Below are 17,818 nucleotides of genomic sequence, written 5' to 3'. Positions count from 1 at the left end.
CTTCCTAACCTGTTGGCTTAGAGCATTGAACATTTTATATTTAATACATTATCAGTTACACTACAGTTCCTCACGAGGAATTTTTAATCGAACAGTCACGTTCATGTGAAAAGTATAATTTTCCTCTATTTCGCCCTATCAAGGAGTCGTAACCGCCACTGTACAAGGCGCGCTGATATGAATGTTATTTTAATGTCCTTTACGTCGATATTCGTACTGACAGACATCGACCTGCTGATTTCAGGGCGGTATCAGCCATAAAATATTTTTGTGCCGTGAGCTAGCTATAGAAAGAGAGGAGTCTGTCTTTCTGTTTCCTCTTAACGCTTAATAAGAGGAAACACAAAGACAGACTCCTCCCTTTCTATAGCTAGCTCACGGCACAAAAATATTATCTTGATGAATTTCATTTGTAGACAAAAAACAGTCCATTTTGAAGTACACTTTCATAAAGTGCGTGACCGTGCATATAGCTCGCACGAGGAGTACCTAATGTTTTTTAATTTAAGACCTTAGCGTACACATAATAAAGTCTATCTCCCACTTACACTCCACAGCGAACTTCGTAGTACTGTTTACAGGTGGTCCAGCGGCATTACGCGAAGATCTGCAGGTGTAGCGAGCGGTGTCCGCCGCCCGTGACAGGACGCCGCCCGGCCAGGCTGACATGTTCCAGTGCTGGAAGGAGATAGATATATTGTTAGAAAGAGAGAGAGACAAAGACAACTAATTTAGCTAAGATGCCCACAGATACTAATATGATGGCACAGTACAATTTACAAGAAAGGGAATTAAGAGTTCCAGTACTGGAAGGAGACGGAGATACGGTTTATATGAGGGAGAAAGAGACAACTAATTTAGCAAAGATGCTCACAGATACTAACATGATGGCACACTACAATTTACATGAGAGGGAAAGAGAAAGAGACGACAAAAATGGCACAGGGCACCGCCCGGCCAAGCCGACATGTTCCAGTGCTGGAAGGAGATGGAGATATTGTTAGAGAGAGAGATGAGTATTGACGTAAATGATTTATATGCTATAGATGGAGATAGACTTATTAAGAGAAAAAGACTTGCTGAAGAACAAGTTGGATGGAAATAAAAAGTATGTTTTAATGCAGATAAGAATCAACATAAGTAAAATATTAAATAAGTTAACAACAATTAAATAGAATTCTTTGCTTAATAAGAATAAAAGAGTAAGTGAAAGATTAAAGATACAAGTCCTCAAGAATCTTTCAGATCTGGCCAAAATCAGAATAAACGTCACCATCGTAAATGACACTTGAGAGAACCACATCACATCCACGTTCTGTGACAAAACTTCTTTCCATTAGTGTAATTTCGCATGTGGCCAAAATCAAATCTAACACCACCACTGCTTGCTGTTTCATCAGTGCTTTTAAGCAGATAAGCATGATTATCCTGTTTGTATCACTACCACCATCGCATCATCATCAACTTCGCTTTTTTTAAAACGTGTGGCCTACCTTTATTCATTTTATATATCTTTATTTACATTTTTAGATTTTATATTTACAATATTTACAAGCACATAATATACACTTTCTTATCTATATTTACAATTTTATGTATACATATTTTACATATTTACAACTATATATTTTATTTATTAATTAAACTAAATGTATACCAGATGGTCGATATCGATACGACAAATTATCGATAGCGGTTTATCGAGCAGTGCCTCGCACTATCGATATAACCGGTCCCGCCGGAGCGGCGCGCGCGCATGTTTTCTAGAACCTCCCCAGTCACTCCCCGATACTGACGCGGAGCGCATGTCACTCGCTTGTTCGCCGCAGCTTAAATATTTCGCTAAATCACTATCCTGTGCTTGAACTCTTAATATCATTTCGTGCTATATCATACTGTGCTTTTTCATCTCCTGTTCTGCACCTTCTTTCGAACTATTATATAGATATGAACCTAGTGTATGTGCTTGGACAATATAACCTGCTGTATCAGTAAGTCTAGATTTTCATTATATACGGACCTCATCGCATACCTACTAGCAACCCATCATATCCATAAACGCTTAAAACATCGACAAAGAATGACAATAATATTGTAAAACCTATTATTATCATCATTTTCTTCACCACTCTCGTCATCATTATCATCACCACTCACCAGCGTGCTCTCCATCGCCTCGAAGTCGTTTCTGTTGACCTGCGGCTCAATGTGCCTCTCCACCACATAATACTGGTCCGTCATAATCATTATCACTCTTATCATCCCTTTCATCTTCATAACTACCACCAACCTCATTATTATCATTACCACTAAAATTGTCACCATCATCACCACTCACCTCATCATCATCACCACACTCATCATCATAATCACCACTCACCAGCGTGCTCTCCGTCGCCTCGAAGTCGTTCCTGTTGACCTGCGGGTCGATATGCCTCTCCACCACGTAGTACTGGTTCGTCTTCTCAGGGTCTATCAGCACGCCATCCTTCAGCCACTGCACGGAGCAGAGCGGCGCACACTCCACAGTGCACGAGAGGGAGATGTTCTAGAATAGATTAGATTTAGAAGTGTACTTTTTTTTAAATGAAATAAGAGGGCAAACGAGCAAACGGGTCACCTGATGGAAAGCCACTTCCGTCGCCCATGGACACTCGCAGCATCAGAAGAGACGCAAAATAAGTTACGTCGCAATTTAATTATCATGCGGGAACCGTACATTTTTTCGAAAGTAAAAATTTCGGATGTCCTTTTCTCGTCTCTTAACAAACCAACTCTAAAAAGCTGAACCTGTCTGTTATAAGAAGCAGACAGACAGACAGATTGACGTATAGACAGACATACACACTTTCGCATTTATTTCACATTAGAACCATTAGTACGTATTTATATAATAGTATATTATGTCATGATGAAAGAAGGACAATAGCTATGTCCACACTGTGCACTTTCATCTTCAATTTTCGTCATCAACTTTCATATTGGCGCATTCAATAATTTAATGCGTCAAGGAACGCATCGCATTAAATTATTATTATACGCCATGCCCTTGATGAACAGAAAAAGGCACAGTGTGGACAAAGCTATTAGCTATGTCCACACTATGCGCTTTCGTCTTCAATTTTCATCATCTTCTTTCATTGAACTTTCGTTTTGGCGCATTCAGTAATTGGACGCGTCAACGAACGCAACGCCATTTTTAATAACAAAGCGAAAGTTTTGGATACGGTCAGAGGGCATGCATCGAGGGCATGCCTCACGTTCGCTGTTAACTGCGCTATAACGTATGCCCTTGACGAACAGAAAAAGGCACAGTGTGGACAAAGCTAAACAGGGTTTCAAGGTTTAATGATTCCTGTTGCTAGTGTTTATTCCAAATCAAGCTCACATATTTTTTGTCAAGTCTTACCTGTGATTTGTACAGAGCACCACTGTAATGGTTCATTGCGTACTTGAAGCTCGGTGGTGCTGAAACATACAACACAATATAGTTTTTACCAAACGGTGTTAGGTTCACAACAAGACGAATATCTAATGGTACCTCTCAAGCTTAAGGACGCTATCACATTTTTTCACAAATATCAGCGATTTTCAGGTACCATTTTAAAGAATTAGGAGTCACTGCGAGGATATCTTGGTTTCAAATGAAAGATATATTCATCTCCACGGCTACACTATAAAAATTTATAGCCGCATACAAAATTTTCACATTTAAATTAACCATCACAATATTCGCATAAGATTAAAAAAATGGGGTTTGATTAGGTACCATTATAGCTAAATACACTGAACTAAGGAAAATAAATATACAAAAAAATGTTGTTTAATTAGTCCCCTGTACGAATAGCTAAATATTTTATATAAAAAGAAATAACATTTCTTCATACATTTTCGCCCTATCAAGAACGCGGCGAGCGTCGTAACCGCCACTGTACAAGGCGCGCTGATATTGAATGTTATTTTAATGTCCATAACGTCGATATTCGTACTAACCTGCTAATTTTTGTGATAGCTTCTTTAAGTCTTGACAAGCCGTTTGGGCCCAAAGTGCGCCAAAAAGAGGCGTTTTAATAATGAAAAAATAGTATAATCTCATGGGGCGCTTTAATAATGAAACAACGATTTCTCCAGATACTCGTCGCTTTCAATTGTAAATGTTGCATCTCGTTTTCACAGCTGTATGATGAAAGCTCGGCAGTACATAAAAACCTTTAAAATCTTATTACCTAAGAATGAAATATACATTTTTTCGTAGTCTGGTACAAACTCACCCAGCACATCCACATTCAAGCTAGCCGCCGGTCCCTCGCCGCCCGCGTTGGTGCCCCGACAGGAGAAGTTGGTGCGGTGGTCCAACGTCACGGGGTCGATCGTCCAGTTTTGGGAGACGATGTCGCTGACGACACGTTCGCCGCGGTACCAACGGAATCTGAAGAACATGAAAAGAGAATAAGAATCAGAATTGTTTAAAGGCAATTAGTATTTGGTACATAAGGTGTTCTAATTGGTACACAAGAAAGAAGTAATGGTAAGCTATTATGCCGACAGCAGTCTAGAGCGTGACTCTTGGCTCGGAGGTCACGTGTTTGTGGCTGTACCCACAAGTAGCCTCACATTCCTGCATCGCGCTATCGAAGTTTTCTAAGTGCGTCGGTATATGTATATGTTACGCTCAAAGACCGAAATCGCTCAATGAGCGAAAAAATGGCTCACAACGCGTTGTGGTCACAGTGAAACAGCCACGACGCGAAAATCGCGTCGTGGCTCTAATGAAAACGGCCACGACGCGTTCTGGCAATCACAAAAAGACCATAACGCGAAATTCGTGTCGTGGCTGATATGCTATTCGTTATCTTGATTTGTTCTTGATTGATTAATCGTCCATAGGTATGGAAGATTATACTTATTTAAATTACCACGCGTACTACAAAATATTTTTCTTTTACTAAAGCACTGCATAACGTGTTTTTCATTATTATTTGAAAATATCCATAGTTCCATAATATCCGTGCTAATATTATTACTGTCTGTCTGTCTGGCGCAACGCGTTATTGTTTGTTGTTGTTTTTTTTTAATATAAGGTAATCTGATTTTAATAAATTATAAAAATTTAGCTTTATTTTTATTTATATAATTTAAATATAATACTACTAGTTGATGCCCGCAACTACGTTGCGCCAGACATACAGTAATAATATTAGTACATATAGTATGGAACTATGGATATTTTATAAATAACAATGATAAACACGTTATGCAGTGATTCTGTAAAAGAAAAAATATTTTGTAGTACGCGTGGTAATTCAAATATAATCTTCCATACCTATGAACGATTAATCAATCAAGAACAAATCAAGATAACGAATAGCATATCAGCCACGACACGAATTTCGCGTTATGGTCTTTTTGTGATTGCCAGAACGCGTCGTGGCTGTTTTCATCAGAGCCACGACGCGAATTCCGCGTCGTGGCTGTTTCACTGTAACCACAACGCGTTGTGAGCCATTTTTTCGCTCATTGAGCGATTTCGGTCTTTGAGCGTAACATATACAACAGATGAAATCAGTCACGTGGGCTTCGGCCTGACCGAATATCACCTCGCTCGGTCGGAAGATCTTCCTTTGTGGCCTCCGCGCATATTCCCACAAGTTCGATTCCCGCGTTGGAAACATGTTTTTTTGGAGTTTGGTTAAGACAACGCAGGCTGATAATCTGATTGTCTGACAAGTAAGATGGTTCATGCGTCGGATGGCCATGTAAAGTCATGCGCTTGATTTCTCACCTGTTGTGTCGGTCGCCCCACTGGTTACGAGAGTTAAACGGTGCTCTTGCAGTGCATCAAAAGAGCACAATAAAAATAATATTATAGTCTCGTTTCAACGAAACCTGTTTCCGCCATCAAAACAGTTCTTACCTGTGAGCCTCCGGTCGTCCCTTCTCCTCGATGCTGCAGGACAGCACTAGCGACTTGCCCTTCACCACTCGCCAGGGGGAGTACGTCAGCTTCGCCGGCCCGGGAGGGTCTGAAAAAAGACGTGCCATAGGTTTGATTAGAAACAAACGATAAACATTGTACTAAAAACCATGAGACGTTGGTGGCAACTCCATTCGGCAACACCTATTGGTTTGAAAATTCTATAACGAGCTTGATTTTGAAGCTCTCACAATTTCATTTTTTTTTTAATGAAATAAGGGGGCGAACGAGCAAACGGGTCACCTGATGGAAAGCAACTTCCGTCGCCCATGGACACTCGCAGCATCAGAAGAGCTGCAGGTGCGTTGCCAGCCTTTTAAGAGGGAATAGGGTAATAGGGGAGGGTAGGGATGGGAAGGGAAGGGAATAGGGGAGGGAAGAGAATAGGGTAGGGGATTGGACCTCCGGTAAACTCACTCACTCGGCGAAACACAGCGCAAGCGCTGTTTCACGCCGGTTTTCTGTGAGAACGTGGTATTTCTCCGGTCGAGCCGGCCCATTCGTGCCGAAGCATGGCTCACCCACGTCATATACTTTTGTGCGATCTAAAGTGTTGCTGTGCACATTACAAACGGCTTGGGAGCTAAGAGGTAGCAGTCTGTGGACGTCCATTGAAATCAAATTATCCATCAAGAGCATCAGTTTTGCCGTAATAAAATTTGTTTTCCTGGAGCCCAATCATGATTCCCATACCAACTTCGTTTCAGCGTCGGCCCAACGCATACTAGGAGTTACATCGTTGCAACAATGCAAGCAATGTGTGTCAGCAACGCAGAGGCTTTATGCTAGGTTGTTGTAAAAACGCAACCCAATGCGTCTGCAACAATACTCACAGTTCACAACCAGCTCAGCCTTCTCACTCTCGTTGCCCCAGCCGGCGTAGTTCTTGCCCTTGCACGAGTAGTTGCCGTGGAAACTCTTCGTGGTGTCCTGGAGGAGCAGCATTGATGGGTCCACCTCGTTGCAGAGCGCGTCTGGAAATATCAGGTGTGGAATGAGCAGTAGTGACGAGTTTTGGTATAAATCACAGACATAGATCAAGATAGATACAGCATGTCGCTCCATTTGTATGAAAACGAGCGTGCCACTTTTTTATAGCTACGACGTACCGATGATAACAAAAGTGCCCAATGCCCATCTAGGCCAATGTTTCTATTTGAATTTCTACAGCTCAATACGGCACTTTTAGGCATTTAGGCATTTTTAAAATTCCGATTGACGTCCGATTCCGATAGCAGACTAAAGAACAGACTTTCGAAAGACGAGCATTGCTCGTCGTTTGGAAGCGCGATATGGCACGCAAAGTACATAAACATGCGGCATCTATCACTATCTATATCTGTGGTACAAATGCTGTTTGTCCACAAGGTGTGACGTAAGCAGTATAAGTAGTAAATGTTTTCGTAAGAATGCTGTTCTTCAACAGACCAAGAAGCTGCTTGTGTACTTCGGCGATTGCTTATTTTTATTTTCTGTTCGCATTTAAACAAGTTGGTCAGAATGAATTGATAGAAATCCCTTTATTGCCGTTGGTAAAGCAGTAGCTATAGAGCTGTTTTTACTTTATACACCCATGTGAGCCCGATAGCAATATTTTCGTGCGTGTGTGAGGACAAGCAACAGCAATCATTGTATTAATTAATTTAAAATTCATTAATACAATCATGATGATGACTGAGCCACCCTGAAAATGCTCCCTATCTCCTAAGGTTCCATGAAATCAAGCAAGTCCAACGCCTCTAAAATGCTTGCTATCTACCAGGCTTCCATAAAATCAAGTAATTATCACCACTTTTTTCCTGGCATTGAGAATCTACCAAGCATCCATAACTCACCATCAGTGCCGTTGCACTCAGGCAGATGCTTCAGCACCTCTCCATCCAGGTACCAAATGACTTCATCCAACACCGCCGGATTGCCGGAGACCACCTCACACGTTAGGGTCACGTTCCGATGCTCCTTCTCCAGGATAGGGCTTGGTGAGGACATGGTGAGGCGTACTTGGGGCTTGACTGAAATGAATAATGAAATATTGAATAGATTTGCAGCTATATTGGACCAAACTCGGCAGTGTTGACACACCTAGCAGGTAACCAACATCGGTCTGCCACTTGAGTCTCCTTTTTTTTTAATTTGCTAGAAAGCTACATCGCGACCAATTAATCGGCTGTTGTCGTCTATCATCATCATCATCATCATCATCACCATACTCACACAGCACGTGCACGCTGATCACATCCTCCGTGCTGCCGTTGCCGACGGCGTTGTTGAGCAGCACGGTATAGTTGCCGGTGTCGTCGCCGTCGGCGTCGAGAATGATCAGCGAGTGCTGCTCGGTGCTGCCGCCTTGGTAGTGGCTGCTGTTCACATGCAGTCGCTCGCCGTCTTTGAACCTGAAATTGGTGAAGAGGTCTTTATAATGAACTTTAAACCCTTATTGATTGTAGTAACGATTTTCTCACCGGATTATTGCTAGGTTATCAGAGTCCTACGAGTGATTACTATCTGTTTGAACTTTACTATTTACGAATAAGAAGGGACCATAATATTATGGTTTATCCAGAGCCTAAACTACTATCTTCGCTAATTTGGATAAAAGACAAGGAGTGAAACGTTACAATTACGTATTTCCTACCGAAACAAACATTGTTACGGTGCGAGGCGTGTGGTCGCGTTGTTGCAACACTTGCAACTATAAGTTTTTTGCGTTACAACGACGCGATAAAGTACAAAAAATCACATTCGTGCTGAAATTATTATATTACCGCATATTACCGCGTTGTTTTTCACTTATAATTTCCTCAAATCACTGCGTCTGAAGACGCAACGCATCAATGTAGCACATCATACATTATTATATAAAACGTTGGAGCTTTGCTGCTGCGGTCACACAAGGCTCTGGCTTCCCTTTAAGACCTTTAAGGGTCAATGCCAATTATTGCCATCATTCACCAGTCACCACTGTACCACTTTCCCATTTACCACCACCAAATTCAAACTCACCATATAACCTCATTCAGGGCGGAGGGGTTGCTCTCGTACTCGCTCTTCAGCAGGATCTTGGAGCCCTCGATGACGGTGATGTTGGGCGGACTCACCGTCACGATGGGCGGATCTGGATCATAGTATTCATACTTAAAGTCCCTTTCTGCTAGACAAGGGCATTGTACAACTACAGTTCGCAACGTCTTTTTAATATTATACGGATAATCTAAAATCCGGATAATCGAATGTATGAAGAAAAGCGGGTTCAGTGCATATTATGTACAGTGCATAGTACTATGCCTGTGTAAAAGTAACAGAAAATAATCAAATCAATGAAAATTTTTGCAGCCCGGGAACCCAAATAACATACGATATCATCCATATACCCAAAGATTACTTTCAATAGTTTAATCATATCAGTCACAGTTCAATAAAAGTATTTCCACTTGGGCGGGTGTTCAGGGATTCAGTGATTTCGACCTTTTTCAGGTCCTGTGCGCCTGGTGATGAGGCGTCCCTGGGCCCTTATTGATTTTATTTCACGCTACATTTGTTATTCTATTATATGTAGAGAAAAAAAAAATGGAAAATTTTACATATTTTTAGAATAGCAAATTCGTCCATTGACATCGTCGCTGTCTTCTTCAGTTGCAGACAAAATATAGCGCATTGAAGCGCACGTTATTTCAGCCGGGCTACCAAAATTTCAAACATGTGATTCGTGATTAGTGATTTTATTTTAAAAAGAAATATTGTTTTTAATTTTTTGCGAGGGACAACTAAGTGTAGTCAGAATAAATCTAGAAAACAAGAGATAACTTTTCTATTTTAAGAAAATACAAAATCAACTTATAGATCTTCTATGTCGTATTGACTTATTATCACCTAGATCTACCTCAATATCTGAATCTGCAACATCAACTGAACCTAATGCTTCATCTAATTATTGTATATCGCCTAGATCTACGACACCATCTGGACATTTATCCACCTTAATATCTACTACATTATCTAGACTTACTGCTTTATCTAAATCACCGAGAACTACTACGTCATCTGGATCTTTATCATTATCTACTTACACCAGATCTCCAGCTCCCGGCTCGCTTGTATCGGGTGCTCGTTCGTCATCGTCATCACCTCGTTGCTCGCCTGACAGACGAACTTGCGTCCGTTCTCCCACCGCGTCGCCTCGAACGTCAAGTTTGACGTCGTCTCGAATGTCGTGTCGTTCTGGAATTGCATCGTCATCATTATCATGATCATCATTATCGCCAACAACAACATCAGCACCGTCTAAATTTAATCATCTTTATTGATATCTATGATAATATTAGCTACAGTACTTAATTCTATGTCTAAAATTGTTTTATAGTTTAAGACTTTATTTCGTGTTCTCTGGTTATAGAGATAAGTTTAAGTTTTAGGACAAATACGTGGGAGAGCCATGCTTCGGCACGAATGGGCCGGCTCGACCGGAGAAGTACCACGTTCTCACAGAAAATCGGTGTGAAACAGCGCTTGCGCTATGTTTCTCCGAGTGAGCGAGTTTACCGGAGGCCCAATCCCCTACCCTATTTCCTTTCCTTCCCATCCCTACCCTCCCCTATTACTCTATGCCCTCTTAAAAGGCCGGCAATGCACCTGCATCTCTTCTGATGCTGCGAGTGTCCATGGGCGACGGAAGTTGCTTTCCATCATGTGACCCGTTTGCTCGTTTGCCCCCTTATTTCATAAAAAAAGTACCTACATACTTATTAATTATTTTAAAGAATAAAATTTATTCTCAATAAATAAGTAAACTCTATATTAAATGTACAATTTTCTTTTGAATTTAGCAACTTCAAACAGTAGATTTCTTTTAAGTATTAAAGTTATTGTCATATAAATTAATCACGTGATAGAATAACTTTTTCTTCATAAACATACAGAAATAGATAACAGAACTTTTATCCAAGGCTTATGCATAAAGTTAACATACCTAGCGGAATAGAGCAACAATCTCGAGCTGTCAAACGAAACCGAAATTGGTTTCATCTGTGTGTAAAAATATGTGTACGTATACGCTTACACAAGCATGATTAAACTTGATTTCTATGAGATTAAATTGTCAATGTGCGGCACGTACCGACTGGACGTCAAAAAAAGAGTCCTTCTATCATGTATCACACGTCTCTTTTTACCACGCAGTGTTACTGATAGTGACATCTCTCTTGCTCCGGCCTTTGTTTCTCTATTCCGCTAGGTATATTAACTTTATGGGCTTACGTCAGATCCGCACGAGTAACTCAATCACAAACGAAGACGTAAGTGGATGAATCATTTTTTCCCTTATAATTTGAACAAACCTTGTAACTTACATATTATATGACAATACTTTAGGGTGTGTATGGGTCCACTGTATAGAGTTCGCTATGAAAGTAGCAGCCCTAAAAGATTAACCTTTCTGAAATTTTCGTATTGAAAAATTCATGACTCTGGAGCGCTTGCCTATACAAATATAGACGTGGGAGAGCCATGCTTCGGCACGAATGGGCCGGCTCGACCGGATAAATACCACGTTCTCACAGAAAACCGGCGTGAAACAGCGCTTGCGCTGTGTTTCGCCGAGTGAGTGAGTTTACCGGAGGCCCAATCCCCTAACCCCCAAGGCAAGTGCTCCCGCCAAAACTCAGACTGGCCCAGAGCCCCGAAGATCATATAATAAATGCCTTCCTCGAGTTCCAGGCGATAATAAGAGCAAATAAGACCATAAAGCTCTTGACCTGCAATAAGATCATGCAGGCCTATCAGCGGAAAAATCAAAAGCTGTTAGAAGTGAGACTCGAGGATGCAAAAGCTGCCATATACGACAATGTCACCTCCACAATAATTGCCGGGGCGATGACAGGGCAGTATATGGCGGCGTTAAGTGCCGACTGCGGATTCGTGGTTCTGGACGAGGATGAGACAAAACGCACGGGAACTCTCAAATTTATCACAAAATCTGAGGATCCAATAGTGGTAATAGCGGAATGTACCAGAATAATGCTGGAAGACAGGATACTAGAAATGGCAGAAGTCCTATCTGGGGACCCCGAATCCAGCATGGACTGGGATATATTCGCGAAACCTATCAACTACTCGTGGGTCAATGGGGTTCCTGGATGTGGGAAGACAACTTGGATCATTAATAACTTCAATGAGGAAACAGACGTTATAATAACAACGACAATCGAAGCAGCCGAGGATCTAAAGCAAAGGCTATCGCTACGAACTGGCAACAAAGTTAAAGATAAAGTTCGTACCATGGCCTCTTTGCTGGTAAATGGGACAAAAGAAACCTACAAAAGGTTGATAGTTGACGAGGCCCTCATGAACCATTTCGGCTCAATCGTCATGGCGAATCAGTTAACAGGCGCCAACGATGTCATCCTCATTGGAGATATTAACCAACTCCCGTTTATAGAGCGTGAAAACCTCTTTAAACTTAATTACACTCGTCCAAACCTGGTAACCAGCATCACCCAGGAGTTGTCTTGCACACACAGGAGCCCTATGGATGTGGCATACGCCTTAAGCATGGTCTATAATAACATCTATTCATCGAAGGAAATTGTGCGGTCCCTAAGGCTAATGAAGTATACAGGAGCGAGAATACCTAAAGCCAATCTAAATACCCTGTATCTTGTCCACACACAAGAGGAGAAAGCAGCCCTCACTAATACAGGCTATGGATCGGGAACGGACTCTCGCGTCCTCACAATCCATGAAGCTCAGGGATTAACGAGTCCCTCGGTGATCATCATACAGACCAAGTCCCGAAAGCTGGCAATCCATGACAGCGTTCCTCATGCAGTTGTAGCCATATCCCGGCACACTAACACCTGTGTCTATTACACTGACACTGATGGAGACGCTGTGGCAAGCTTCATAAAAAGAGCCACGGAGGTGTCAACCGAACACATAAGAGATTATAACATAAAAATGGCTATAAAAGACAGGAACGATAAAGTCCTAAGCCACATGGCGGGTAGATTCGACACAGAACGATATCTCTTTAACACCCTAGAAACTCCACCCAGCTTGAGTGACCCCTCTCCACCAAGCCAATGTCACAACATCTAAAGGCAAAGGGTGGAGCAGCATAAAATCTAAGGAAATCGGAAAATGTCGGACCTACTGGCCGCCACACCGACTGGGACCTCACCGTTCAAAACATATTATTTTTATGTAATTTATAAAACAATAAATATATATATTTATTTATTATATGTATAATATATTATAGTCTATTCTACTAAGTATATATATAAATATATATTACTTATGTTAAAAAAAAAAAAAAAAAAAAAAAAAAGTGTCCATGGCGTGATGGACCACAATTAAATTCATAATATTATTTCAATTATCCTTGGTGCGAAAAATCTAAATAATAAAATAACAAAAAAAGGATATGGACGAACAGTCCATAGACGGCCACAATTTTTTAATAAAAAAAAAAAAAAAAAAATCCCCTAACCCCTACCCTATTCCCTTCCCTACCCTCAACTATTCCCTTCCCTTCCCTTCCCTACCCTCCCGTATTACCCTATTCCCCTTAAAAGGCCGGCAACGCACTTGCAGCTCTTCTGATGCTGCGAGTGTCCATGGGCGACGGAAGTTGCTTTCCATCAGGTGACCCGTTTGCTCGTTTGCCCCCTTATTTCATAAAAAAAAAAAAAAAAAACGCAAAAAATTTTTGCTATTTTAGCGCTGCTACTTTCACAGTGAACTCTATTTAAAAGTGACACATACACACCTTAAAATATTATCACTAAGTATATTTTATTACACCTTGTATTTATATACATCAAAAACACATTTTTTTATTTCAAATAACTTTTCCGCTCCTAAAGCCTGTTATAAAAAATAGCGTCAATTTTCAAATTATTACTAACCAACGTCATCCACTAACGTCTACAAAGAAAGCCACCGGGCGCAGAACGCTTCCTTGTGGCACACCTCAATTGTTACACCGAAGACGATCCAATAAAAATAAACAGAATAACATCGTTGCGGATCAAATGTTGTTTGTTTGAAAAAATCCATTAGCGTAGGATAAGGAAAGAAAAAGAGAGATGAAAAAAGATAAAAGTAACTTACCGCCTCTATTTCGCGCAGCTGTTGATGTTACATGGAACAAAAAACACATTATAAGTCTGATTGTAATGTAGAATTTATTATTTAACCAGCTAAAATACTAAAATTTAAAAAAATATTATAATTTTAATATAACTAGAGATCGCTCAATGGTCGAAATTCGACCTTAGTTTCAAACTTTCAACGACATATTTTGGACCTGGACCTGGTACCTATATTATGTAAAAAAATATTGGCTTTATCATATATTTTTTTCAACTCTTGTCTCTTGGACTCAGCTGATCTCAGACTGGCCGTGTAAGTATTGTCTAATAGCAGGGCCCCCGCTACCATATTATGTGCAATGTGTGCAATGCACACGGGCGCCATCCTCTATGGGCGCCAATTCGCCATCTTTAGGGGCGCCAAAACCAAGGACCCAAAAAATTTGCCTAAAAGGGGCGCCAAAATCCTTTTTTTGCACACAGGCGCCAGTAGCCCTTACGGGGGCCCTGTCTAATAGTATCTAAGGTTCAATAAAAAAACTATAATCCATTTTCAATTTGTCAACTTGTTGTCAACAGACTTCAACCATAAATAAAAGAGTATAATTCGTATGTATAGGTTTGTCACTCAAAAATCTGTCATCTTCTTGAGTGTGCGTATTGTAGTGTGTGTAATGTTTTATTTGTTAAAAAAATGTGTGATAAAAGCATAATTTCAAAATAATATTAGCTCGATGCACTCCTTCACCATATAAACTATAACTGTGCAAAATTTCATTCACCTATGTTTCTGCATTTTTCGTCAAAAGGGATACAAAATTTTTCGCTTGCGTATTAATATATAGATAATATTATCTTTGCTCGCTAGTATACAAGTATTTAAGATTTTTTTTTATATCATACATATCCATGACCTAGAAACGTTGAAAACTTTTTGTCCCCTTTCATTCGAACCTAATATGACCCTGACTTAAGCCGCCACACGTTCAACCACTGAGCCAACTTAAAAAAAAACAATAAATTTAGTTAACAAAAGAACTTTTCATGGATTAACAGTATTACACCAACGAAATGAGAAAAAATCGATACTCAGTTAAATATAAAACCAAAGCGTTGAACTCCAAAGAAAAGATTAACTTTGAAAAGTCGTAATCTGTTTTAAAATAGTGATGGCAAAAGTTATCGAAAGTTTTATTGAAATAGCTAGCCCTGACAACGTTGTTTTGCTATGTTATTTTGGGTATAAAATAGATTTTGGTCGATTTCAAGAAAAAATATCCTACACGAGAATTTTTAAATAGTTAATTTTTTAATATTTTACGAGTTGATGGCGACAACTCCGTTGCTCCAAAATTAGGTTAACACGCAGGAACCGTACATTTCTCTGGAATAAAATGTATCCTATATGTCCTTTCCCGGGACTTAAAGTATCTGCATTCTGCATACCATATTTCAGCAACTTTCGTTTAGCGGTTTGAGCGTAAAGAGGTAACAAACAGACAGACATAAGACACACTTTTGCATATTTTACAATAAACCTATAAGTATAGATTAGAATATCAATATTTTTACAACTTCACTCTATAGTTTTATTATTGGAAATTTAAAATTACTTACATAATATTGTACGGCTATAAAAACTTTTAATTAAGCATTCCTTATTTAAGATAATATTTCATTTCCCAAAAACTGTTTTACACCAAAAATAAATTCACAAAAAAATATCAATGCCCTCTAATCTTTTGATAAAACAGAATTCGTACTCAACATAACGACTAGATTGTTCACGAAATGCCGACAATCAGCCAGGTCGTTTATTTGATATAATGTAATCTACAGAACCATCATTTTTCTCCGAGACCTTTTACTTTGTAGCACTTACGAATATCCATCCATTATTTATTAATGTAAAAAAACTTACACAAATAGGCTTTTAGTTAGCTCTTTAGTAAAATATATGACAAAAACAAAAACTAAATACTTAGCTTTTATGTACTCTTAAAAATCCCCCATCCATACCATACTAATATCCAAACCAATATTATAAATGCGAAAGTGTGTGTTTGTCTGTTACCTCTTCACGCCTTAACCGCCGAACCGATTTTGCTCAAATTAGATATGGAGATACTTTGAGTCCCGGGAAAGGACATAGGATACTTTTTATCCCGGACAAATGTACGGTTCCTGCGCGATAAACATGTTAGGCGCAACGTAGTTTCGGGCGTCATATTATCGAATACTTATCGACATCTTTGTCCCAACACTAAAGCCAATAATAAAAATTTCGTCCAAATTTAAACTGCGACCAATTAGTAAGTAAACGTACGGACCGACAACCAATTTTTTATATTAATACCCTTGAAAGGTTTCCCCCTAATAGAATTAAGAGCCAATGTTAATTTGGGAAGAGAGAATTTTCGATGTTTCCAATTTTTTATAATATTATGCTTCACTTTACGAAAATTTGTTCTTACAAAGACTGGAGAAAGTGCGTGGCCTTGTAGAAGACCGATGTGGAATAGCACTTAAGTTCTGTAACGCTTTTTTATAAAACAAAGGGGCAAATAGGTCACCTGATGGAAAGCAACTACCGTCGCACATGGAGTCTTGCAACATCAGAAGAGCTGCAGGTGCGTTGCCGGCCTTTTAAGATGGAATACGCTCTCTTCTTGAAGGTTTGCAAGCCAAAGTCCTTGTCATCAGACACCAGCATGGAGACAATTTATTCAAAAAAATAAATATTTTAGGGGTCTTTGAGAACCGCTGAGCCGTGATACATACTTTCGCATTTAAAATATTAGTTTTTAAGTTTGGATTACTGTCGAAATTATCGAATGCAAGTTGTCTAAGTACCGACATCGTTTTAACGATCACATTTTCACCCCTTTTCACCCACTTCTCTCATGATATGATACGAGCCAGTGGCGGATTATAAATTTGTCGCCTGTAGGCTTTTCAATTTTTTGCCGCCCCTATAACTGACCTTTGAAATTCAATACGTTAGTTTAGTTCACAATCATATACCACCGAAAACATTTTGTGAAAATTTTTGCTGAGACGATCACACAAGGTTTCACCCAGTGCGGTAGCCAAACATTAAGCAGGGTTAGAGTTAGGCCGTGTAGATTCAGAAGCCTGGCTCTACATGAGATCTCATATCTTTCTCACAGGGTAAACCGTAAACCATAAGTGATCGTCTCGGCAATATTTTACAAGAAATGTTTTGGTGGAATTTTTTATTTCTGTAAGATAAAAAATGGAGCAAAATTTGCCGCCCCTCTAAATCTGCCGCCCTAGGCAGCCTACTTAGCCTATTGGTAAATCCGCCACTGATACGAGCCATTAATTTCCCACCCTCTAATCTTCCCATATTATCATTATTAATTAAGAATTAAGAGATTTGAATTATGTAAAGTAGGTTTTAATTAATTCTTAACTGACATTCAAAAAAAGCAAAAAAAAAAATTAACCCATACAACAAAATGTGATTTTTTTGCTATTTTTTGCTCGACTCATAAGATAAGTAACTAGATGACTCGTTTAGCTCGCGAGAACCGTACATTTTTCCGAGATAAAAGCATCCTAGTCCTTTCCTGGGACTCAAAGTATCTCCAAGCCAAATTTCAGGAAAATCGGTTTATTTATTTATAATATTAGTATGAATTTCATTAAAAACTCCTCTATATTTTTCCACTTCACTACCAGGATTTCATAAAGATCTAGGAGTTTTATTCTTCAGTTCACGTGATTGATG

The 17,818-nt window shown here is 39.6% G+C and overlaps 1 protein-coding gene across 2 annotated transcripts in view; it reads right to left on the bottom strand.

Moving 5' to 3' along the window:
• The window catches only part of LOC121738194, a 444,621-nt gene that overhangs the window by 14,105 nt on the left and 412,698 nt on the right, over nucleotides 1-17,818 (bottom strand). For both annotated transcript variants that reach the window (XM_042130106.1, XM_042130105.1), the window contains exons 8-18: nucleotides 14,084-14,101; nucleotides 10,042-10,192; nucleotides 8,978-9,089; nucleotides 8,189-8,367; nucleotides 7,810-7,986; nucleotides 6,808-6,948; nucleotides 5,915-6,023; nucleotides 4,272-4,429; nucleotides 3,410-3,468; nucleotides 2,381-2,548; nucleotides 549-678 (exon numbers count right to left, since the gene is read on the bottom strand). In XM_042130106.1, the coding sequence (XP_041986040.1) occupies nucleotides 549-678; nucleotides 2,381-2,548; nucleotides 3,410-3,468; nucleotides 4,272-4,429; nucleotides 5,915-6,023; nucleotides 6,808-6,948; nucleotides 7,810-7,986; nucleotides 8,189-8,367; nucleotides 8,978-9,089; nucleotides 10,042-10,192; nucleotides 14,084-14,101 (1,402 nt within the window). The remainder of the gene's footprint in view (nucleotides 1-548; nucleotides 679-2,380; nucleotides 2,549-3,409; nucleotides 3,469-4,271; nucleotides 4,430-5,914; nucleotides 6,024-6,807; nucleotides 6,949-7,809; nucleotides 7,987-8,188; nucleotides 8,368-8,977; nucleotides 9,090-10,041; nucleotides 10,193-14,083; nucleotides 14,102-17,818) is intronic.

The sequence above is a fragment of the Aricia agestis genome, chromosome 22 (assembly GCF_905147365.1).
Source record: "Aricia agestis chromosome 22, ilAriAges1.1, whole genome shotgun sequence".
Taxonomy (NCBI): domain Eukaryota; kingdom Metazoa; phylum Arthropoda; class Insecta; order Lepidoptera; family Lycaenidae; genus Aricia; species Aricia agestis.
This window is presented reverse-complemented; position numbering and strand designations above follow the sequence as displayed.